Source organism: Oncorhynchus gorbuscha, linkage group LG08, assembly GCF_021184085.1.
Source record: "Oncorhynchus gorbuscha isolate QuinsamMale2020 ecotype Even-year linkage group LG08, OgorEven_v1.0, whole genome shotgun sequence".
Lineage (NCBI taxonomy): Eukaryota > Metazoa > Chordata > Actinopteri > Salmoniformes > Salmonidae > Oncorhynchus > Oncorhynchus gorbuscha.
In genome coordinates this window covers 20,416,840-20,443,455 of record NC_060180.1, presented here as the reverse complement: position 1 = coordinate 20,443,455, position 26,616 = coordinate 20,416,840, and the positions used below count along the sequence as shown (strand labels likewise).

The window sequence follows — 26,616 nt, the reverse complement described above, 5'->3', positions numbered from 1 at the left end:
TGGTCACCAACCTTTTGAGTCAAGATCACTGAGTAAAAATACACGCAGAGAACTACAGTCCAGATTTTTTTTAAAGATGACTTGTAAGCCTAAAATGTAAATGTAAGCCTATGCAACATTAACAAATTAAAAACAGTCCTGCAGCAATGAGGTTTGTGCAGAAGGCTACAGGTCCAATATGTTATCACTGCATGCATTGGCTATGCTTGAATGTGAGCATAATATTATTATTATTACTACTACGACTGAAGGCCTGCATCTGATGATCAGTCTGAGGGGAGGGAGCTCTCCCTCCCTCCACTGAGAAAAGGGAACAGTCTTTGGGCTGATGGCGAAACTCAAGTCGCACTGCATTATTTCTGCCTCATGTTTTTCCCATGACCAGAAAACGTGAAATATTCCTCAATATTAAAAAAGACAATAATAATAACTTTACAAAGTTATCAGAACACTTTGCTATACTCATTAATTGCAGCTGCAGTGCTGGTTGTAGCATGACGAAGTAGGGAGGACACATTTTATGGCTTATAAAAATGTGTTTAACAAAGTGTTGACAGGGCTGAATAACAACTTAAACATGAACTTTCTCAAAAAGAGCAGCTCATTGCTGTATTCGTTGAGCCTCTAGTCACGGTTTTAAAATCTTACAGTATCGATCCCCGGGACCACCCATACGTAGAATGTATGCACACATGACTGTAAGTCGCTTTGGATAAAAGCGTCTGCTAAATGGCATATATGTATGTATATGTATCAACTTTTCTGTGCGTTCAATACTTATTTTTACAGTCTACGGCTCGAGGAAACTGTGCAGACATGGAGCTCTGAGCTATCTGATTGGCCAGCGGTAGGCCTATAAGTGCACTTGATTTGGACACATTAAATGGTTCAAAATGGGAACACTGCAGTGCGAGGGCTGCTGAATCAAGAGCGCCTACTGCCAACAGTATAAAATGATTTTTTTTTCAAGGCTTCATCTTTTTTTTGGTGTTTTTTATAGAAATGTTTGGTGATCGACTAGGAATGACGTGGAGATCAACCAATCGATCGTGATCGACCAGTTGGTGACCACTGAACTACAACAACACCTTGGAGTATTTAAGAGGCTAAGACACATTGTACAGTGACAAAAGAATCTAAAAACGATATAGCCACGATATTTTACATTCAATCGGGAGGTCCAGTTTCTAAAAATAAACATCACCACCTCTAACTTTAAAAAGTCTCAGAAACCTCCGTGTTGTGAGCGTATATATATAAATAAATAAATGACCTAAAAAGAAGTGATCGAAATAGCTAAAAAAAAATCAAAAGCCATTTACGAGAGATGAGGGGTGGGGCAAAGGGGGGTGTCCACCTTGTCCCTCGTGTCCATGTCACAGTCACATCCGTCAGCCAGAGGAGCGCCATGGCCATAACAAAAGGGAGCCAGAGGGAGGGGTAGGCTGGCAGTATATCAGCAGTTCTATTTCGCTTTCAGACCAATCAACACCTCCTTGTTGTCGCAGGTTGTTAGCATGTCTCCTCGTCGGCTGCGTGGGCCGCCAGGCCCGACCGGCTCCCTCCCCTGTCAGCAGGACGGCTTTTGTCAAAATGTGTAATCGGCAGTGCTGATCCCATTCTATTTTAGAAGGACGCGTCAACAAGTTTAAAACGCTCGCCGCATATGCCACTTTTTTTTCGATTCAATATTTATGAACCCGGAAACACTGGCAGTTGTTTAAAAATCGCCCCTCCCCAAGCCTGTTCCACCCCTCCTCTCAGCCATTCCCCCCAGTCGTCCCGCGACAAGAAAGTTGACCCATGTCACCTTGACAGCACACACTCCCTTCAAAACCCAGCTGCGGCCCAAAAATAGGCTGTCTTTTTTTCTTTTTTATTTGGGGCGTCCACTTGGAAGCTATTGCCTTTTGCCAGTGCCTCTGTTCCATGCCGAAACAGGAGGGGGGGGTTGACAACCCAATGGCTGTACTCAAGAGTTTTGACAGGTGAATCCATTGAAGTGTAATCGAGTATCGGCTTGGCATGTTCAATGAACAAGGCAATGATCTTAGCCTCCCCCCATCACACACACAAGTTGCCATAATGTTGAAGACTCAACAGCAACATGCAGTCTCTTCTGGGAACTACATTAGGTTTTCCAAAAGCGTCAGTACAGGAAGTTAAAATGTTCCTAGAATAAAAACGTTCTTTAAAAATGGTACTTATAAATTAGTACAATATAATTCAGGGATTGGGAATGAGGGTGACCTTGATTTACAGTCTTACTTAGCAAGACTTACAAAAAACTAAAAATGTGAATTCTATGTATCAATGTGTGTGCATGCATGTGTGAGAATCACAGTTGGAAGCTGAAGCACACAGCAATGCTTATCTAATTGGATATGTGTATTAGAATGTCCGTGGTCACAGGGCCATTATGGGGCATGAAATAACAAGCAGCTGTGTGTGGAGAGACAATGTGTGTGCGCGCGAATGTGTGTGTGTGAGGGGGGTGTAGGTCTGCAGGGAGGTTTATTAACACAGTCCATCAAGGCAGTCTGGGATTCGCACTGGGACGCCCAAGGCTTAAGATGTGAGCGCCACACAAGCAAGACACTGCCTCCTCGCAATACTAATATCGGCCCTTATTTTCGACAACAATAAAATCCCATTCCACCAACCCCCCCAACACCCAATAGCAGGGCCGCTTCCACAGCTAGTCGAGTGTGCAGTTTGATTTCTCCAGCTTTGCTGTCCTACTGAGGAGATTATCCTGGCCACTGACAGTCAGTGGTCCACTGCTTTATTTCTGACTTTCCAATGTACCCTTCCAGTAAACAACCTTGTGTCCACCAGTAACCAATTGAATGCAATATTTCACATTGTCTGTCAAAGGTGTTCAGGGTTGAGCCCCTATATTTGTCCATGCTATGACTAACAAAACAGGCTTTTACAACCAGGCATGCCCTACAGCAGACCGACTCACTCAGAATGAAGAGGAAACCACTAATAGGGACTATGATTTATGTACGCTCCACACAACAGAACCCCCTGACAAGACCAGCCAGAAGCTGTAAGCTAAATGTAGAAATTGTAAACTAAATGAAATTAGCTAAATATCTAACCCACATAATCCACAGCATTTGCATGGGGTAAATATTCATCTAGAAGATTGAGGTGACGTACTATATAGACCTATCATTTTAATCTATACATGAGAAAGTCTCAACACACTGTATGTGAACTAGACTAGAGCACAGATCCCGTTTTGCCAGGCACCCCTGACAATTATTGGGATTGTGATAAGCCAGGGGTCATTCCAGCCACCCAACAGAAATGCAAATAACATCACGCTGAAAAGTGACCTGCTATAGAATGACTAATTAAAAAGGTTAAAATGCTGTCCGTGAGGCGCCAACAATACACGGGGCAGAAACCGCCGCCACACAAACACAATTCTGAGCCTCGTCTAAAATGGTTTCAGCCTTGTGTCGGACTATACATAGCGACACGCTCACTTACACATTGAAAGCGAACACTTGGCACCTCCAAAAATTGTCAATACCGGGTCATATTGTCAATCTGCAAAATGCTGTCCGCCCCATCAAAGTGTCACCACATGCGCTCCCAGGTTGTTTTTAGAGCAGACCTCCAGTGTGGACGGGTGCAGGAGGCAGAGGTGTTGAAATGTCCCAAACCCCACCTTAATACCCCCTGCTTTAATAATGTTCTCAGCTCCCAGTGTGGAGTCATTAAAGCAACATTGAACTTAAAACCTATTACCTCCAGGCTGAACAAAGACAGGGGAGGTCCTGTTGGAGATCTAGCCCACACCGAGCCAATTACCACCTCATAAGAATATGCTTAACAGAACATTAAAACCCAATCCAGGTAGCAGACTGGAAACCACTAAATCCTCGGCATTGGTTCACGGCTGACAAACACACATTAGATGGGCCTAGACCTGAATTAAACTGATCGACTCCAGACTCCGTGGAACACAGCTAAACCTAGAGGAATTAAGAGGACCCTATAGGTTAAACCTAGAGGAATTAAGAGGACCCTATAGGTTAAACCTAGAGGAATTAAGAGGACCCTATAGGTTAAACCTAGAGGAATTAAGAGGACCCTATAGGTTAAACCTAGAGGAATTAAGAGGACCCTATAGGTTAAACCTAGAGGAATTAAGAGGACCCTATAGGTTAAACCTAGAGGAATTAAGAGGACCCTATAGGTTTGCTTAGACATTAACTGGAGGCTAGACCCCATGACACTTAATGTTATCTTTACCTGAATATCTACTGCCATTATGTCATCTTATTTGTCCCTCTTAGGACATAATACCTGAAGTGGGTAGAAACAGCTTCGAGGGTTAAAATTATTTATCTTGGTGAAAATCTATTTCTAGCCAGAGCAATGTTTGTCTCAGGTCACCATTAATGCCGGTGGCAAAAAGTAACTAGCCAGCCATGTTTCCTTATTATAGACTGCACCTTTCAATACAAAAGCTGTGCAGCAAAGTACATTTGTTGCCTTTGCCCATCAATGAGCTACATACGATTGATTTACTCGCACCAAACAGGTTCTACGGTAAATTGGTAGTTATTGATCGATGTCGGCTATTCGATGACAAGAACATATTTGTTATTCACTTCCTTAGTGAGTTATTTGGAAGCACAGAGAACTTGACATGACAAGTCAATGACAAGTGTTCTGATGCAAACTTTCAGGAAGCAATGCTCTACCAGAAAGGAAGAGGTGAAGTGAGAGGTTCCACTCTCACCAAAATCTGACAAAAATAAGTCCAAAGCGTTTCTATGGGATTATTTTGGACTCAAGCTTGTCACCGGCCTTCCCGCCTTGGGGACAACGACATCCATTTTTAGGACGGAGACAAGCATCTCGTCATTATATACAGATCTCTGGCTCTACTTCTCTCCTCTTGCTTAACTGTAGCTCAGTTGGTAGAGCATGGCGCTTGTAACGCCAGGGTAGTGGGTTCGATTCCCGGGACCACCCATACGTAGAATGTATGCACACATGACTGTAAGTCGCTTTGGATAAAAGTGTCTGCTAAATGGCATATATTATTTTTTATATTTTTTAACCTTGCTGGCAAAAGGCCAAACAGAGTACTCCTGTCCCCCTTTTTTTGGGGTCTGTTGTTTTGCTCCCGTCTTGTCCTCTGTTCCTGTCAGCACATCCGGATCCTTCACGCCACCCTCACCCATACACCCCAGCTGATGCGCACCCCCCCAGACCAATATGATTAATGGCCCTTTGGTGGGACTCTCCATCCACTCAGCACATTGTTGAGGCTCTGAAACAGGACAACAGTTGCCTAAGCCCTGCCTGTCAGTCCCCGGTTAGAGCACTGTTAACTGGCCAGATTTACAGCTACTAACCAGCACTAGGTGGCAGCCTGTCTATGGAGAGGACCCCGATTAATCATGGCCATTTGATGGGCGCTTTAACGACGATGGACCTAAAGGCCTAACGCACCCACAATGGACCACATCCCGGCAAACACTGCTCTGCTGGTCATAGTCAGCTTGCTTACAGGGTCTAAACATAAAATGGCCCATATTACTTTTGTACTGTATTGAAGCCTCAAGGTTTCAACTTCCAATGACATATTGTGAAAGTTGTCCAACATTTTGCCATTCCTTTGGGTTAATGGTGAACCCAATAAACTTCCCCAAGCACCCAATAATGAAAGCTTGAGTACTGTTCCTAAAAAGGTTTAACCCTATGCCCATCCCACCCGGACTGGGGCATTAACCCTACAAGGGTGCTAAGCGTCCCACCTTTCCCATGGACGGGGACAGATGAAAGGTTGGGAGAAGTAGCGGACAGGACACCATCTCTCTGTAATGGAAACCAGGGTCTCAAGTTTTTGGCGCAATGGAAAGGAAGCCTCGCTCCTCAGGGGACAGCAGTTGTAAATTCCTCACAGGGTCAAACACTTGCTGTACTTCAGCACTGGGCCCACACAAATGTTTCCTTCTGACATTCACAGTCAAAGAGTAAAATGTTCCCCTTACCTTTAAGTCCCCAGTATAGCACAGGGGTTAATGAGAATCCACATGCTCTCAAGGGATGCGGTAAGCAAATATAGGCCACTTTACAGAATTAATTTCAATAGCACACAACCGGTATTCAAAATGCCTACACTCAAGATGACTAGTGGATTGGGTGTTTTAAATAGGTAAAATATGAAACGTCAGGAAAATGACCAGGGTATTAAAATGACTCTGACAACACTATCCTTAGTAATTATTGTATTTTTGACAGAGCAATAAAAATAACTTCAAAGCTGGGACTGAGAATAAAACCCTCCCTCATCACAATCTCAGTGGTAAGCCCACAGCGTACTGGGGAGATGTAATGAAGTTCACACAGGCAATTCCACTGGGCAAAATGCTTTCATATGTAAACATATTTGCATAAGTGACTGAGCGATATGAATTATGGCTCTTCTTCTTACTTGGCATTTGCTAACTGCATTCTGGCGGTTCAATTGAGTATGATATATGTGCGGATATCAGGTGGCGGAGGAGCGCAGAGGACCCAAAGGGCACAGTCGGTTCCCACATGCACAGGCTACGGCCCTCAGAGGCCTGGCCACGGCTGCCTGAGCACAGCTGTGTGGCCAAGACGGCACACACGAACACACTTGACCTTGAACTACGAGTGTGTGCTTGTTCCTACTTATTGATGGACGAGACTGTACAATGAGTGTTTCCCTGGATGAATATAACAGCGTTGCTAAATGAATACGGAAATTCATTTAGCGCCAGGCTGGGGTAAAAATTTTTTTTAAAAGCTTTCAGTATAAACTTCCAATGACTAACACCAGACAAAATATGTAGAAAAGATGATTGACCTAATTATTTTTCAATAATATAATCTTTGAGAACTAGCAAGCACCAAAATTAAATCTAGACATTCAGGGAGAATGGAACAATTCTAAGAACCATGAATTTAGGATCATTTTTGGCATGGCTGGATTACTGACCGGTCACGCCGGCTAAATGCCCACGGCCCTGATTTGTTATAATGTTTGAGCATAAGAACACAGAATTGGCAATGTCAAAATGTGTACAACTTCAGGAAATGTACTTTCACACTGCAACATTCTCTCAGCTCCATAAAAAATGCATAAAATAAAAGGAAATTAGCTGAAAAACAGCTAATTTCTCTCTGCCGCCAATTCCGGACCGATTTAAGGTGAGCCTAACTCCCCACGCGCAACCCGTTGACACTGCTGCAACAACAACAAAAAACGAAAGGAAACACTGATTGAGGTACATGTGTGGGATCGTATGCATTTCATGGATAACGTAAAACACATGACTGTTAATCCTTCAATAATGAACTATAGGAATAAAATAGCCTTACAAAACAACTAACCTGCGGACCTGGATAATAGCCTAAGACACTAAAAACATTTCTTTTAAATAAATATCAGTATACACTTCAACTACCATTAAAAGGGGATGAAATCATGAACATAATGTGTTTGAGACGAAAATAACGATTAAAGTGTGCTCTCTTGCCTAATTTTGCCACTCCTAGCAAAATTGTCTCTGCATTGTCCTTTGCTCATGGGACAGCGAGGTAATTACCGAAAAGGTCAGTCTGCGAGTGATCAAATCATCGCTACGGCATTCACTCTACGCTTCCACTATCAACCACTGGTGCCTTTCTGGTGATTCCAGTCCATTAGAGGTGTGCCTGTGAATTTCGTTAGTGTTTGGAAAAAAGGGAAAGAGCTGTCAGTCAAAGGCCGGTCTGGCTTTGGATCTTGTGGGTGTTGAAATCTCTAAACCTGTATTTGTATGAATAAAAATGAGGAGATTTAGACCGACTGCTCTCTCTGAAGACTTGTCAAAAATCTGACCTTCGCTGTAAAGGAAAAAGGGAGATAAAAAAAAAAAGAAGATTTAAAGATTTAGAAAGCTGAGGCTGGGAATGACTTGTGCATAACAAAATCTAGAAAATAAGATAAGACGAGGGGGGGGGATACGTGTGAATGAATGTGTTCACCCTGCTCTCTTCTTTCCTACCCCTCAGAGGTATAGTCGACCACTGTACAACCAATATAAATCCACAGAATTATTCAACAGGGGATTGAGACAGATTTGTCTGTTTGATGTTAAACACGGATCCTTTATAGAACACTTCCCTGCCAATGTCACAGGAGAGATCCGATTCAATCTACACATCAAAACAATGCCTTTGCCTTTTGGGATGTTGTAAAACATCCACTGCCTGTAGCTTCAATTAGAAAATATGGACAGCTCATCTTAATAGGCATTACCAAATATGTCACAGTGACAATTTGTCACTATTAGTTGCTTGTTTGTAATTCCAGTGTAGTGCCGGGATTACCCAACACAAGTCCTCATGGTTATCCTTGTCATCACTGGTCCACTTACTTACCCAGAAGTTCAATGATTAGTGGACAGCACTGGCAAACCATAGCTACATCTCATAGGCATTAAGGCAGACAAGAGCCCAAACCAGGCTTGGAGTGAATATAGAACATTCCAATTTAACATTTAAAAATGATCTACAATGACCGCTGGAGACATAAAATGTCATACCCAAAACAGTCAATGACAACACAAAATGGTATTTGGTTGCGGTACTAACAGTTGACTGAAACTGCTGGCTTTTTAAATGTTTTAATTACACACAAATTGAATGACATTTTGAATAGTAAGCAGGGAGAGTTTGGCTAAATAAGTAGTCCTTATTGAGATACTCAAGTACAAATAATTCCCCTCCTTGAAACTGTAGAGTCAACAAGTCATGCTGTGTTTCATTCATTTTTTGAAGACATATCCTATGAGAAAAAAGGGGGAAAGTCTACCCTTTCATTGTTTGCAAACAAGCAGTTCAAGTCTAAAGACGCAGATGCAGATCCTAAATCTGTGGAAAGCACTAAATTATATGGGTTGAATGAGCTTAGTGATGGAAGATTAAGCATTTGGAGCAATCCAAAACATCCCATCCAAAGAGGAGATATTGGGCCTACTTCCCCTAGGGAAGAGAGGGGTGGTGTGAGAAGGTGGGGTGGAGGCATGGCAAATGCTTCACCACTGGCCCAGGCTCCATAACTGTGTTCTCTTTGTTTGAAATAAAGAGAAACCCTCCTTCCAGAAGTTGTAGGAAACTTTTTTTCTTCCAGAAAGAGAGACAACACTTCCTTTCCCAGAACAATTTATCTCTCTGCTTGACAAGACTCCCTGCTATATTTACCCAACTAAAATTGCAGATGATATACTTCCAGCTGCACTGTGCCATGGCACATGGCCCTGCCAATCACGTTGGCAGAACAGAGGAAGGAGAACAGAACCTTTAACGGGGAGAAAGTGGCTGAGAAACCTTTCGGGACTAATCCACATTTCCTTCGCTGGTTGCTTTTGTTGTTAGAGGAGCTAAGATACACAGTGTGAATGGAATTACTGGGCTTTCATTAAGCAGACAGCTGGACCACTGCAGCCTCAGAGCACCACTACACAGCCCACCCAGAAGAATTCACGCAGAAACAAAAACACATTGATCAGTCAGTCAAACACAGAGTTGGACTTTGGCCTGGTTATTTGATGTGCTTTTTCCAGGCTTTCATCTCGCACCAGGACAGGTGCATACCGTGTAAGAGAGCCAAATACGCACAAGATTGGGGGTTAAGGAGGCAATAACATCTCTTAACCCCCCTGCTGTTTGTCCATTGGAAATGTCATGTCAAAACACATTAGAACCACAAAACAAGATGGAAAAACAAATACTGTACAATTAAGTCAGTCTGCTCAAACGGAAGTCACAACATGGGATAACAAAAAAATATTAAACTATTACAATAATATTCCAGCATTGTCAGAGGTTTCCCAATGTTTTTTAAAGAATGGTAACTTGGGCTGAACTTGTTCTGTAAACTAATCTAACTGGCAACCAAGAGACTACAGCATCTACCTCTGTCGAATCAAAGTAGCTAAACAAAATATAACAACACTTGCCAATGCTAGCTGTGGAACACTAACAAGGCCTTTGGTGTTCTTGGGGGGGGTGAAAAAGCGTGGCGGATTCCTCCCAGGCCTCTGTCGCAGCCGTGCCTGTCCATCTCAAGGCAGTGGCATTCCCTTGAGGAAGCACTATGCCTGGAGGGGGCTGAGACCGTGGCTGCAGGCTCCATGTGTTCTGTCTCTCCACTAGCTGCTACTGCTGCTGCTGCGGCTGGAGCTGTGGAGCTGCCAGGACTCTCATTGCAAAGGCATGACGACACAAAGGCTTGACCGCAGAGTTGGCTCACCGGAGACCATCAGCTAGCACCACTCCATTAAATCCACACAACACAGCCACTCCAAATGATCAATCATTACAGATGTTGATAGAGAGACAGAATGGGGGTCAGGGGTTCTAATGGGGTTGTTGCATGTGAACCCTATATGGCACTAGAGATACCCGTTTAATAGAGATGCCATAGACTAGTTACCATAAACGTTTAAATAACTTGAAAGCAACTTGCCATCCCATATTCTACTGACCGACTGATCAGTAGAGTAGGGAAAACAAAATCCCTGGTGGAAACAAGGGAACTCAGGAAAGCCAAAATCTTTATGTCTAGCATTTACAAACTATAGCCCCAAGATGAGAAATATGAGCCAAGCCATACATACACCACTCACAGTATAAGCTGATTGCTTGAACACATAGCCATGAATATCTATGAGTAGTAGTGGCAGCACTGGCAAACCATAGCTACATCTCATAGGCATTAAGGCAGACAAGAGCCCAAACCAGGCTTTGAGTGAATATAGAACATTCCAATTTAACATTTAAATGGGTGGTCCCGGGGATCGAACCCACTACCCTGGCGTTACAAGCGCCATGCTCTACCAACTGAGCTACACACTATAGCCCCAAGATGAGAAATATGAGCCAAGCCATACATACACCACTCACAGTATAAGCTGATTGCTTGAACACATAGCCATGAATATCTATGAGAAGGGCAATACAAACACACCTGTGAAGATACAAGTGGAATTATGTTTTTACATTATTATTTTAAGTTAATAAAAAAAATGGAAAGCTGAAATGTCATCTTGAGTCAATAAATATACAACCCCTTTGTCATGGCAAGCCTAAATAACTTCAACTGAATTGTGTCTTCCGCATTTAACCTATGCCCTCCGTATTACATTTTTATGGCAAGCCTATAGAAGTTCAGCAGTAAAAATGTGCTTAACAAGTCACATAAGGTACATGGACTCACTTTGTGCAATAGTGTTTAACATGATTTTTGAATTACTACCTCATCTATGTACCCCACACATACAGATAATTGTAAGGTCTCTCAGTCAAACAGTGAATTTCAAACACAGATTCAACCACAAAGACCAAGGAGGTTTTCTAATGCCTCGCAAAGGGCACCTACAGGTTAAAAAAATAAGCCGACATTGAATGTCAGTTTGAGCATGGTGAAGTTATTACACTTTGGATGGTGTATCAATACACCCAGTCACAACAAAGATACAGGCGCCCGGAGTCCTTCCTAACTCAGTACCGGAGAGGAAGGAAACCGCTCAGGGATTTCACCATGAGGCCAATGGTGACTTTAAAACAGTTGCAGAGTTGTGGCTGTGATAAGAGCAAAGTGAGGATGGATCAACAACATTATAGTTACTCCACAATATTAATCTAATTGACAGAGTGAAAAGAAGGAAGCCTGTGCAGAATAAAAAAATACTCCAAAACATGCATCCTGTTTGTAATAAGGCACTAAAGTAAAACTGCATAAAATGTGTCAAAGAAAACAACTTTGTGTCCAAAATACAAAGATGTGTGTTTGGGGCAAATCCAACAACACAAACTGTGTACCACTTTTCATATTTTCAAGTATGGTGGTGGCTGCATCATGTTATGGGTTGAGGTCGACCGATTATGATTTTTCAGCGCTGAAAGGGATTATTGGAAGACCAAAAAAGCCGATAACGATTAAGTCGGACGATTAAAAAAATATATGTAATAATGACAATTACAACAATACTGAATGAACACTTATTTTAACTTAATATAATACATCAATAAAATAAATTTAACCTCAAGTAAATAATGAAACATGTTCAATTTGGTTTGAATAATGCAAAAACTAACTGATTTGGTCCTGCCGTACATACCTACACGTACGCTACGGTCACAAGACGCAGGCCTCCTAATTGTCCCTAGAATTTCTAAGCAAACAGCTGGAGGCAGGGCTTTCTCCTGTAGAGCTCCATTTTTATGGAACGGTCTGCCTACCCATGTCAGAGACGCAAACTCGGTCTCAACCTTTAAGTCTTTACTGAAGACTCATCTCTTCAGTGGGTCATATGATTGAGTGTAGTCTGGCCCAGGAGTGGGAAGGTGAACGGAAAGGCTCTGGAGCAACGAACCGCCCTTGCTGTCTCTGCCTGGCCGGTTCCCCTCTTTTCACTGGGATTCTTTGCCTCTAACCCTGTTACGGGGGCTGACTCACTGGCTTGCTGGGGCTCTCTCGTGCCGTCCCTGGGGGGGTGCGTCACCTGGGTGGGTTGATTCACTGTTGTGGTCGGCCTGTCTGGGTTCCCCCTTGGGTTGTACCGTGTCGGAGATCTTTGTGGGCTATACTCGGCCTTGTCTCAGGATGGTAAGTTGGTGGTTGAAGATTTCCCTCTAGTGGTGTGGGGGCTGTGCTTTGGCAAAGTGGGTGGGGTTATATCCTTCCTGTTTGGCCCTGTCCGGGGGTGTCCTCGGATGGGGCCACAGTGTCTCCTGACCCCTCCTGTCTCAGCCTCCAGTATTTATGCTGCAGTAGTTTATGTGTCGGGGGGCTAGGGTCAGTTTGTTTATCTGGAGTACTTCTCCTGTCCTATTCAGGTGTCCTGTGTGAATCTAAGTGTGCGTTCTCCAATTCTCTCCTTCTCTCTTTCTTTCTCTCTCTCGGAGGACCTGAGCCCTAGGACCATGCCCCAGGACTACCTGACATGATGACTCCTTGCTGTCCCCAGTCGACCTGGCCATGCTGCTGCTCCAGTTTCAACTGGCCTGGGCCCTAGGACCATGTTCCAGGACTACCTGACATGAGGACTCCTTGCTGTCCCCAGTCCACCTGGCCATGCTCCTGCTCCAGTTTCAACTGTTCTGCCTTACTATTATTCAACCATGCTGGTCATTTATGAACATTTGAACATCTTGGCCACGTTCTGTTATAATCTCCACCCGGCACAGCCAGAAGAGGACTGGCCACCCCACATATGCTCTCTCTAATTCTCTCTTTCTTTCTCTCTCTCGGAGGACCTGAGCCCTAGGACCGTGCCCCAGGACTACCTGACATGATGGCTCCTTGCTGTCCCCAGTCCACCTGACTGTGCTGCTGCTCCAGTTTCAACTGTTCTGCCTTATTATTATTTGACCATGCTGGTCATTTATGAACATTTGAACATCTTGGTCATGTTCTGTTACAATCTCTACCCGGCACAGCCAGAAGAGGACTGGCCACCCCACATAGCCCGGTTCCTCTCTAGGTTTCTTCCTAGGTTTTGGCCTTTCTAGGGAGTTTTTCCTAGCCACCGTGCTTTTACACCTGCATTGTTTGCCGTTTGGGGTTTTAGGCTGGGTTTCTGTACAGCACTTTGAGATATCAGCTGATGTACGAAGGGCTATATAAATACATTTGATTTGATTTGATTTGTTGGAGAAGAAAGTAAAAGTGCAATATGTGCTATGTCAGAAAGCTAACGTTTCAGTTCCTTGCTCAGAACATGAGAACATATGAAAGCTGGTGGTTCGTTTTAACAGGAGTCTTCAATATTCCCAGGTGAGAAGTTTTAGGTTGTAATCATTATAGGAATTATAGGACTATTTCCCTCTATGCCATTTGTATTTCATTAATCTTTGACTATTGGATGTTCTTATAGGCACTTTAGTATTGCCAGTGTAACAGTATAGCTTCCGTACCTCTCCTCGCTCCTCCCTGGGCTCGAACCAGCAACACAACGACAACAGCCACCATCGAAGCAGCGTTACCCATGCAGAGCAAGGGGAACAACTATTAGAAGGCTCAGAGCGAGTGACGTTTGAAACGCTATTAGCGCGCTAACTAGCTAGCCATTTCACTTTGGTTACACCAGCCTCATCTCAGGAGTTGATCGGCTTGAAGTCATAAACAGCACAATGCTTGACGCACAATGAAGAGCTGCTGGCAAAACGCACGAAAGTGCTGTTTGAATGAATGTTTACACGTCTGCTTCTGCCTACCACCGCTCAGTCAGATACTTAGATACTTGTATGCAACGCAGGACACGCTAGTAGGTAACTAGTGATTATGATTGATTGTTTTTATAAGATAAGTTTAATGCTAGCTAGCAACTTACCTTGGCTTACTGCATTCGTGTAACAGGCAGTCTCCTTGTGGAGTGCAACGAGAGAGAGGCAGGTTGTTATTGAGTTGGACTAGTTAACTGTAAGGTTGCAAGATTGGATCCCCCGAGCTGACAAGGTGAAAATCTGTCGTTCTGCCCCTGAACGAGGCAGTTAACTCACCATTCCTGGGTCGTCATTGAAAATAAGAATGTGTTCTTAACAGACTTGCCTAGTTAAATACAGTTTTTTATTTTTTTTATACTTTTTTTAAAATAGGCAAATCGGCACCCAAAAATACCTATTTCCAATTGTTATGAAAACTTGAAATCGGCCCTAATTAAAATCGGCCCTAATTAAAATCGGCCATTCCGATTAAATCGGTCGACCTCTAGTTATGGGTATGCTTGTCATCGGCAATGATTTTTTTTTAAATGAAATAGAATAGAGCCAAGCACAGGCAAAATCCTAGAGGAAAACTTGAGACAAATTCATCTTTCAACAGGAAAATAACCTAAAACACAAGACCAAATATACACTGGAGATGCTTACCAAGACAAAATTGAAATGCTCCTGAGTGGCCTAGTCACAGTTTTGACAAATCACCTTGAAAATCTATGTCAAGCCTTGAAAATGGCTCGCAATGATCAACAACAAAAGAATAATGTGCAAATATTGTACAATTCAGGTGTGCAAAGCTCTTAGATACTTATCCAGAAAGACTCACAGCTGTAATCACTGCCAAAGGTGATTCTAACATGGGGTGTAAATACTTAAGGAAATTAGATATTTTATTTGCAACAAATTTGCACACAAAAAACGTAAACATGTTTTCACTTTGCCATTATGGGATATTGTGTGTAGATGGGTGAGAAAAACAATTTAACCAATTTTGTAATCAGGCTGTAACAATAACATGTGGCATAAGTCAAGGGGTATGAATACTTTCTGAAGGCAATGTAGGAGACTAGGTAGACTAACCAACCTAGTGTATGTGAAACAACTAAACCTCTTTTGCTCAGCAGCATGAAATTTAAAATTGTCATATGCATCATGTTGGCAACCATTCTGCAAATAATGCAAAGTGACATCATGGAACGTGTTGCCAACATGCAGGATAGTTTTGAAAACTCAGGACTATAAAAGGTTTATTCCACCAGTATAGATCAAGATGGGCAGGATACGATGGCACAGATAAGTGCACTGCTGAGGATGCCTCAAGAAAATGTCCACGTCGAATGGACACCTACGGGAAAGCACAAGCGAGGCAGGCCAAATATGTGGCGATGGACAGGGGTGGCTGAACTGGAAGAGATGCACAAACGGTGGCCCAAGAGACTCCAGTGGAATATTGTTGCGGAATTATATCCAATCCGGAATAAGAGTACTAAGTAAGTATAAAGAATAGAACATTCTTATGTCTGAGTACAAGGAGAATATTGCCCTGCAGAGGAAATATAGTTGATATAAGTAGTACATATCAAGAACAAAGTATTGTCACAACCAAAACCGATCAAGGAATTCTTGACAAGAATATTAAGACATGCAGGGAAATCAAATAGATACAGTATATTATTTTATTTTGCATGTTGTTATAAGAGCTCTGAGGTAACAGTGTCTTGAAGCGTTGTGCATCGCCTCATAGTTGCACACATCTTCCCGCCTTTGTGCAGAGGAGAACACTTGCACAACTTAGCTTAACATTTACCTTCGCCGTCTCGTTCATAATGAAGAATTTGGATAAAAGATTAGCAAACAGTGATATCGTTTCAATGGGACTTCTTAAAATTATTAAGCTGAGTAGTCCCCCCAGTAAGACATTGGGAGAGATAATATTGACAAACGTGAAAGGCCAGCCTATTTCTCTGTGGAAATCTGCTGCACACCTGATTAAATATGCGTTTACTCTTCAGGCTGGAGAAGGTACTTTGTGATAACAATCTGAATGTGTTTAGCCCCAAGGTCCCGACTGGCTGAGGTTTATCCATGTAACGTATTGGCGAAGGGAAAATTGAAAATGAAAATTTGGCTTTTGTTTTAAGCTTGTCCGCTTCCATGGGCAAAGACAATTATCGTCATTCTCGTATATTGAATAATTGTTATAAACCTTCACGTGTTATCATAGCCTCGGTATCTCTGTATAATATGCTGTTAGGGAGGAAATAGTGACCTCATGGGTCAACTATACAGAGAAGAGGGCTAGTCAGGAATTAGTAAAGGAGACTTCACGACATATATCTACCTATGGCATGACAATTTTCCCAAAATACAACAACACTTATGTGATGTGTTGTGCTTGTCATTATGACGTAATTACCTTTTATATTGTTGAGAGTCTCCTTCAGGTGGCTGAAGCTGTTAAGTAATGGATCTTGTTCTTCATCCTGTACAAAGGTAAAACAATAAACAATATTGGCATCAACTAAAATTAATGAGAGGACTTTGAACCTCAAAAGTGAAACTATTCAAATGCTGCAGATTTGATTCAAATGAAAACACTGCCTATAATTGTAATACAATGGCTGTCTTCTACTCAGAGTATGTTCATATGCATAGAGCTACGGTATAGTTTTTTTATGAAGATTAGGCCTGAACACTACACAAACACATCCATGACAGCATTATGAAAACACAACCCCCCCCCCATCTATCTCTTAACTTATTAATCGTTCTTCCTTTTGTACCAAGTCTGTCACATTACTTCCTGGAGCAGGTAATTCTACAAATTCAAACTAAACTGTTGTCTTATGTCAAACTAAGCCTAGATTGGTAAATAGCAGTGTTACTCCATTTTTATTCACCAAGACAAATTAACTTACCAAAGGAGTGTGGGTATTCCACCTTGAATTCCTCTTGATGGCACTTACAACAGTAATAATCTCCCCTTGGACAATGTATATATTCTTGTCGACCATCCTGATATCTGAGAAGACAAACTATAAATTATATAAATTTGCAGTAGGCCTACTTCTTACTCTAAAGCAATAAAATGAATTCATGTAAAATAGCTCGGTAGTCAAAGACCAGCCAGTCAATGCAACGGTCTACACTGAACTATTTGACCCTACAGCTAAATCAGCATAAAGCAGATGGTATCTCTGGACACCACCTCAAGATAAAAAAAATTGGGCAAGCAGAACATTATCAGATTGACGTATGTTAATATTTGAGTAGCAGTTTCCCCATGTACCTCAAAATGGTTGGATTAACCTTTAAGCCGGCCAGAGAAAGGTACTGTAGACAAATAATACTCTGTCTTTGCAGGGAGATGTTGTTGGTACAGGGGGGTGGGAGTGCTGAAATGCAAGCTTTGAATGATAGACTTAAGCCTTCACACTGCAGGCCTTAACGCTCAGATCAGTTATTTTTCAAATTGGTTTTGGAATACTCACTGTCCAAAACAGCAAGTTACAAGTGACCACATCGGATGTGTGTGTTCAGACAGCAGTCATTTGCTGACATGGCTACGCTAGTTGTCATAGTAACAACTGGTGTGCGAGCAGTGGTGTAGGCTGATTGGTGGTGTTGCTCGTGCTTCCTATCACTCAGAAGTTCTATAGCAAGCTAAGCTGAGAACAATACCTGCCATAGACATTTCCCAGATGCTTTCAATGTTCAAAATTATAGGTTTAAGAAAATGTTTAATAAAGCCTCAAAGGATAAAATGACCCGACTTTCAAAATTAGTCCATTTTGGCTAGCTAGGTATAGCCGTTTAGAGTTCTAACACATTCACTAATTTGCTTGTAAACAATTAACAAGCTAGTTAGCTACTACATGTCCTTGTCAAACTGTCAGAGTAGCTCCTAAGCAACACGATATGCCAAATAATAGTTTAAAACCACTTGATGGCAAATACATTAGATTTGACCATTCAGACAAATCGCATGGCCAGGAATCAGATTTGCATGTGGCTTGAAACATCCGATTACATGTGCTTTTTGGCTGTTCAGGCTGAAGGAAAAAAAGGGCTTTATAAATACATTGATTGATTAAAGGCCAAGTTAAAAAGGCTGGTTGACAAATGGGATTAAGATCTCAAACAGTTTCACAGTACAATGTAAAGTTTCATATAACAAACAGATAGTGTTTCATACTTTTGTTTTATCAAATAAACAATGATGAATTATCAAATGTTTTTTCCGCTAGAATTTAAGAAATGAACAGTAGCTTTGCGCTCAACTTCCCAATGCTATGACCCTTGATTTCACATAGTTTCATCTCCAAGTAGCCTAATTCCTAAAAAGCAGCCCTGCTTGAAACTGGTACTACCACATTTACTGTCTCTGTCGTCCTGGCAAACTACACTTTATACCGGCAATATGCACAGCTTCATAATTTCGGTAAACTTAAGGGGTGGCTCTCCCATAGACACCAATGCAATAGCAGCTGGGTCTGTCTACTTGTATATGAACCAAGAAACATTAGCCAGTGAGATGTCTCGCTTCCTCTTCCGTCTCTGCTGGAGTGACAGTATACAGTCATTGTGAGCAAAGCACTTGTACCAGAAGTCCTGTTTTGATGGGACAGGAAGTGTAGTTTCATGAAACACCAACACAAACTCAGCCAAACAAATGCACAGGAATAAAAGGGAGAGGCGTAGCAATTGAAAGGAAACCATTTCAATCAAACAAACATAACCAGAATTGAGGACGTGACGGTTGAACATGACCAATCAAATGAACGCAATTTAAAAGCTCTGCCATACCACTTCCTTGGGGGTGTTTTATACTGGCAGTCATTTTAAACCATTAACAACTCCTGGAATTTTTACTTGTCGCACCAAGCCTTGGAAATGGTTACGGATAACTTTATAAACGGTACTCGGAGTCTGCAATACTCTACACCCCAAGGCCACAACCTTCCGAATGCGATTCCGCAATAAAGGTAAGAAGCAGTCTTATTATTTGTCAACAAAGCAATCTAGCTAGATCACTAAGTTAAATTACTACAGCCAATAACTAATGTTACTAGCTAGTTAAACTTTGTAGTTAAAAGGATCATGTTACATGGATTTTGATTATAAAGAGTAAGAAATTGCATGTTGCTGTTTTGACTAAAAACAAGCTAGCTAATGTTTATTTGTATATGTTGTAGGGGGTAATGTTAGCTGGAAAGCAATGTAAGCTAGCTAGCTACCAAAACAAAGTTGGCTACCCAACAGATTGCTATATTTTACTAGGCATGGTTAGCTAGCTAAGGAGAAAGCGGCTATTGACAGTTAATTTCTTTCATTAGCTCATGGGACCCTCAGGCCTGCCAGGAATCTCTTCGTTCGGGGGAACGATGCATCACCAAACGAGGGCATGGAATAGAGGTCGACCGATTAATCGGAATGGCTGATTAATTAGGGACGATTTCAAGTTTTCATAACAATCGGAAATCGGTATTTTTGGGCGCCGATTTTGCCGATTTGTTTTTATACCTTTATTTAACTAGGCAAGTCAGTTAAGAACACATTCTTATTTTCAATGACGGCCTAGGAATGGTGGGTTAACTGCCTTGTTCAAGGGCAGAATGACAGATTTTCACCTTGTCAGCTCGGGGGATCCAATCTTGCAACCCTAGTCTAACCACCTGCCTCTCATTGCACTCTACGAGGAGCCTGCCTGTTATGCAAATGCAGTAGAAGCCAAGGTAAGTTGCTAGCTAGCATTAAACTTATCTTATAAAAAACAACCAATCATAATCACTAGTTATAACTACACATGGTTGATGATATTTCTAGTTTATCTAGCATGTCCTGCGTTGCATGTAATCGATGCAACGCTGGGGGATGATTTAACAAAAGCGCATTTGCGAAAAAAGCAATCGTTGGACGACTGTACCTAACCATAAACACAAATGCCTAAAATCAATACACAGAACTACATATTTTTAAACCTGCATATTTAGCTAAAAGAAACAGGTTAGCAGGCAATATTAACCAGGTGAAATTGTGTCATTTCTCTTGCGTTCATTGCACGCAGAGTCAGGGTATATGCAACAGTTTGGGCAGTCTGGCTCATTTCGAACTAATTTGCCAGAATTTTACGTAATTATGACATAACATTGAAGGTCGTCATTGATAGAGCAGTCTGACTGAGCAATGGTAGGCAGAAGCAGGCTCTTAAGCATTCATTCAAACAACACTTTCGTGCGTTTTGCCAGCAGCTCTTCGCAAGCACAGCGCTGTTTAGAACTTCAAGCATATCAGCCTAATGGCTGGTGTAACCGATGTGAAATGGCTAGCTAGTTAGCGGGGTGCGCGCTAATAGCATTTCAAACGTCACTCGCTCTGAGACTTTGAGTAGTTATTCCCCTTGTTCTGCAAGGGCCGCGCGGCTTTTGTGGAGCGATGGGTAATGCTGCTTCGAGTGTGGCTGTTGTCGATGTGTTCCTGGTTCGAGCCCAGGTAGGGGTGATGAGAGGGACGGAAGCTATACTGTTACACTGGCAATACTATAGTGCCTATAAGAACATCAAATAGTCAAAGGTATATGAAATACAAATGGTAGAGAGAGAGATAGTGCTATAAATAGCAATGTAACTACAACCTAAAACCTCTTATGGAATATTGAAGTCTCATGCTAAAAGAAACCACCAACTTTCATATGTTCTCATGTTCTGAGCAAGGAACTGAAACGTTAGCTTTTTTACATGGCACATATTACTTTCTTCCACAACACTTTGTTTTTGCATTATGTAAACCAAATTGAACATGTTTCATTATTTATTTGAGGCTAAATTGATTTTATTGATGTTTTATATTAAGTTAAAGTGTTAATTCAGTATTGTTGTAATTGTCATTATTACAAAAATATATATATATATATACACACATATATATACATATATATACTTTCGCAAGGCACTGTATATTCGGCCCCCTTGAACTTTGCGACCTTTTGCCACATTTCAGGCTTCAAACATAAAGATATGAAACTGTATTTTTTTGTGAAGAATCAACAACAAGTGGGACACAATCATGAACGACATTTATTGGATATTTCAAACTTTTTTAACAAATCAAAAACTGAAAAATTGGGCGTGCAAAATTATTCAGCCCCCTTAAGTTAATACTTTGTAGCGCCACCTTTTGCTGCGATTACAGCTGTAAGTCACTTGGGGTATGTCTATCAGTTTTGCACATCGAGAGACTGAAATTTTTTCCCATTCCTCCTTGCAAAACAGCTCGAGCTCAGTGAGGTTGGATGGAGAGCATTTGTGAACAGCAGTTTTCAGTTCTTTCCACAGATTCGATTGGATTCAGGTCTGGACTTTGACTTGGCCATTCTAACACCTGGATATGTTTATTTTTGAACCATTCCATTGTAGATTTTGCTTTATGTTTTGGATCATTGTCTTGTTGGAAGACAAATCTCCGTCCCAGTCTCAGGTCTTCTTCCAGAATGGTCCTGTATTTGACTCCATCCATCTTCCCATCAATTTGAACCATCTTCCCTGTCCCTGCTGAAGAAAAGCAGGCCCAAACCATGATGCTGCCACCACCATGTTTGACAGTGGGGATGGTGTGTTCAGGGTGATGAGCTGTGTTGCTTTTACACCAAACATAACATTTTGCATTGTTGCCAAAAAGTTCAATTTTGGTTTCATCTGACCAGAGCACCTTCTTCCACATGTTTGGTGTGTCTCCTAGGTGGCTTGTGGCAAACTTTAAACAACACTTTTTATGGATATCTTTAAGAAATGGCTCTCTTCTTGCCACTCTTCCATAAAGGCCAGATTTGTGCAATATACGACTGATTGTTGTCCTATGGACAGAGTCTCCCACCTCAGCTGTAGATCTCTGCAGTTCATCCAGAGTGATCATGGGCCTCTTGGCTGCATCTCTGATCAGTCTTCTCCTTGTATGAGCTGAAAGTTTAGAGGGACGGCCAGGTCTTGGTAGATTTGCAGTGATCTGATACTCCATCCATTTCAATATTATCGCTTGCACAGTGGTCCTTGGGATGTTTAAAGCTTGGGAAATCTTTTTGTATCCAAATCCGGCTTTAAACTTCTTCACAACAGTATCTCGGACCTGCCTGGTGTGTTCCTTGTTCTTCATGATGCTCTCTGCGCTTTTAACGGACCTCTGAGACTATCACAGTGCAGGTGCATTTATACGGAGACTTGATTACACACAGGTGGATTGTATTTATCATCATTAGTCATTTAGGTCAACATTGGATCATTCAGAGATCCTCACTCAACTTCTGGAGAGAGTTTGCTGCACTGAAAGTAAAGGGGCTGAATAATTTTGCATGCCCAATTTTTCAGTTTTTGATTTGTTAAAAAAGTTTGAAATATCCAATAAATGTCGTTCCACTTCATGATTGTGTCCCACTTGTTGATTCTTCACAAAAAAATAGTTTTATATCTTTATGTCTGAAGCCTGAAATGTGGCAAAAGGACGCAAAGTTCAAGGGGGCCGAATACTTTCGATAGGCACTGTATATATAAATATATATATATAAAATATATGGTGATCTCCCTTTTATTTTTTATTCAAAATCGGCCGATTAATCGGTATCTGCTTTTTTGGTCCTCCAATAATCGGTATTGGCGTTGAAAAATCATAATCGGTCGACCTCTAATTTTGATACATATAATCATTGCTAATACACCACACTGACTGAATTATCAACCATTAGTGTGTGTGTGTGACAATGGTGAGGTGTGAGGGTCAGGATAACTACATGGTATGTCTAGGGCTGGACATATTGGCAGTCAGGATCTCTAGTCTCCACCGAGTGTTGTTTGAGCTTGAGTTTATTTTATTTTTATAGGGACAGTGCACATTAATCAACTTTTCAGTAAAAGTGCCTGTTTTAGCCAGCCGGCTAATTTTCAACCGCAGTCCCTGGGCAGGTTATTAAAAGCAATTACAATATAGACAATAGCAAACTAGGACAAGCAAGACGTAGCATACAGACAGAGCAACATAGAACAAAAAGCAGCAAGACAAAATTCATAAAAGCAACAAAGTGTTTCCACACCTCACAAGCTACAGACAACAGATAACAAGGAAAGCGGCAACACACAGCTAGGGACCATGTTCACAAATCTGATTGACCATTAGCCATGTCTTCAAGCATTTTGTAAAAGTGTGATATGTGGTCCAGTTATGTGTCTGATGGCAGTGTATTCCAGAAATGGGGAAGCTCTCACAGAGAAAACGGATTTACTAAAGGTGCTTTTCCTTAAGGGAACTATACAGTCACCTCTCATGGCAGACCTTCTGGATCTGCTGCCATATATTTGGGTTTTCTGTTTAACAAAAATACTGAGTGGGGGAGCCAGGCCATTTAGGATCTTGAATACAAGACATGCGTCAGTGTATTGCACAATAATTTCCCAGATCAGGAGCTCATGCTTTCTGAGGACGTAACAGTGATGATGGCTATTGGGCTTCCTATCAAGCACTTCGAGAGCCTGTTGTACAGCAAGCTTGGGCCCAACTAGTCAAGCAGTATGTTAAGTGGGGGTGTATCATAGATTTGAAGTACAGTTTTGCTACCTCTGTAGTCAAACAATTTCGTATAAATCGGAAATTAGCTAGGTTGAATTTGGTTATTTTAATTACATTTTTCACATGCTTTTTAAAAGAGAGGTTGGAATCAAGTATGATGCCACGGTACTTAAAATCAGATACCACCTGCAGCTTCTCCCCTGACACACAGACATCTGGCTCAGTAGCAGCTGTTGCCCTCTTTGTGAAGAACATGCAGTTTTTTTCACTTGAGATGCAAACACAAGTCACTGAGCCACTTTGTAACCTGGACCATTACAGTAGTGAGTTCTTGTGCAGCTTGTTGTTTGCATGCACATATATCACTGTATCTGCATACATTTGAACTTCAGACCCAGTACAGACAGAAGGCAGATCATTAATGTACAGGCTGAACAGGAGGGGCCCCAGTATTGACCCTTGGGGCACGCCCACATCATAGCTAAGAGTGGGTGACAGCTCATTGCTCACTCTGACACACTGAGTTCTGCCTTCAAGGTATGATTTCATCCATCTCAAGGCATCAGGGGAAAAGTTGAACTTGGACAATTTTGTGATGAGTGTCTCATACAGTTTCAAAAGCCTTCCTTAGGTCCAGAAACACAGCCCCAACAACTCCCCTTTTTGTCCATCCTGGACTTCACATTTTCCAGAAGAAAGCAGTTGGCCGTATCTGTGGAGTGTTTCGCTCTGAAGCATTATTATGGCCGACTTCCATACACGTGGAAACACCCCAAGACGAATAGATGTGTTGGTGACCTTAGTAATGGGGCCAATGAGTGACTCTTTGTAGTTTTTAAGAAAGGTAGAGTCCAGCCCAAACACATCTTTGGCTTTAGAGTTCTTTAGTGAGCTAATCACCTTGTTCACCTTTGACTCAGAAACCTCCCTTATGACGAAGACAGGTTGAGCATAATTTACTAGCACTGAGCCCAAGAAACCAGTGGAGGGGTTCTGTGTCAGTATCCTGACAGAGTCAATAAAGTAGGAATTGAAGGCTATTGCTATTTCAACTGCATTCTGTTTTAGATTAGAAATCATGGTGAATAACAGTCTTTTTGCAGTGTTACTATGGTCTTTCCCTGTTAACTTTTTTAGATTCTCCCAGATCAGTTTAGAATTTCCCTTTGCTTCACCAATTATGTTAATAAAAAAGTTTGCCATGGCCTGTCTGATTTCTTAAAGCCCCAAGGCTCCCCTTATCTAACAGTCCGTGGAGAAACCATCTTCAGTGTTCAGAGATAAAACACCTAACTTCTTATTGGTAGGGAAGTGGCTTGAGAGTCTTCTCAACTGAAATGAGTTAGCTACTTGAAACTCCCCATGTTTTAGACTCGTTTATCAGTAACATCCGCGCGACTGACTACCTGTCATTTGACATCTATGCTACTGTGTCAACTGTGAACGGATTGATAACCTAACAGTAGCATCACTAGCAAACTAGCTACTCACCTAGCCTTGTAATTTACAGGCCTGGCATAGATACGATGATTAGGCTAGCCCAGCTAGTTAGTTGGCTGAGAAGTAATAAAGGCTTGCTTACATGTTGGGATTATCTTCATTTTAAACATGAGTTGCTGATTTACAACAGAATATTCCTAATGCTGCAGTGAATTTAGTTTTGATCACCAATCATTCGATGGGTGATACAATTTAGCTAGCTAGTGAAGTAGCTAACTAGGGTAATTGGCTCGACACCAATGTTCAAATCTAGCTAGCTAAATAACTAACCAGCTACATAGACAAGTGGCTTGGGAAATTATTGTATACAGCTATCGATATGCTTTATCTATTAGGTAGCTACCCAACGATAGATATTTCACGGCCAAAGATTAAACTAACATTAACTTGGTGAGATAACTAGCTAGCTAACGTTAGCTATCAAGTTACGTAGCTAGCTAGGCTCAGTCAAATTGGACAGGTCGGCTAGCTAGTTCTGCCGTAATTTACATTGTTGACGACACACAGTCGGGGTGAAACAATGACTGTGTGAAATTAGCTTTTACTGGATTTATGACTCATCAACTAGCAAACTAACATTGCGCCAAACTGAACTGTGAAAATAGCCTACCTGTATGGTTGCAGTTCCAAGATGGAGTCTTGTACAATTTCAACTGGTGATAGCTAACTTAGTTAGCTAGCAAGCTAACTGGCCAACAGTGATGACCAAAAATCAAATACAACATATAGGACAATTCAAATATTTTGACATACCAGTACGTGAGTCATATTAAAACCCACAACTACTGATTCATTCGGTAATTTGTTCCTAATATGGACAAATGTAACACATAAACCGGCTGTCAATCTGTTCTTGGTAAACACACTGACGTGGAAAACCTGGGTCTTCACAACCAAACCTGCTGCACTGGGATGGTTTGACAACTCTAAGCCAATCGCCTGTTATGTTTGACAGCTCTCTAGGCCGACGAAATATAATTCCTATTGGAAAAAAATACCTTGAATCACTAGAAGACGGACGTGTTTTTACATTTATCATAACTAGCTACATAAACTTCTGTTGACTTATCCATAAACTAATGTATCCAACTACTCCAGCGACATGAAATCAAGGAATCTAAATGGGCGGGACTAACCGTAAGCAAGGTTGATTGAGTGTTCGTGATGACGAAAGCATTATGGTCAGCATCCTTGGAAATGCAAAAGACTGCAGCACTTCATTTTTGTAATCTTAATTTTTGTAATCTGGTGTGAACAACAACACAAGCTGTCATTGTAGCCCATGTCCCCAAT

The 26,616-nt window shown here is 41.7% G+C and overlaps 1 protein-coding gene across 8 annotated transcripts in view; it reads right to left on the bottom strand.

Moving 5' to 3' along the window:
- LOC124041310 (Golgi-specific brefeldin A-resistance guanine nucleotide exchange factor 1-like) overlaps positions 1–26,233 on the bottom strand; it is an 83,348-nt gene extending 57,115 nt beyond the window's left edge. For 6 of the 8 annotated variants that reach the window (XM_046358756.1, XM_046358759.1, XM_046358758.1 and 3 more), the window contains exons 1-3: positions 25,934–26,232; positions 17,190–17,293; positions 16,688–16,754 (exon numbers count right to left, since the gene is read on the bottom strand). In XM_046358756.1, coding sequence (XP_046214712.1) covers positions 16,688–16,754; positions 17,190–17,285 — 163 coding nt within the window. In that variant the 5' untranslated portion in view covers positions 17,286–17,293; positions 25,934–26,232. Of the gene's footprint in view, positions 1–16,687; positions 16,755–17,189; positions 17,307–25,933 lie in introns of all 8 variants that reach the window. The other 2 variants (XM_046358757.1, XM_046358763.1) reach the window with 2 other exon arrangements.
- Positions 26,234–26,616: the final 383 nt, after the last annotated feature.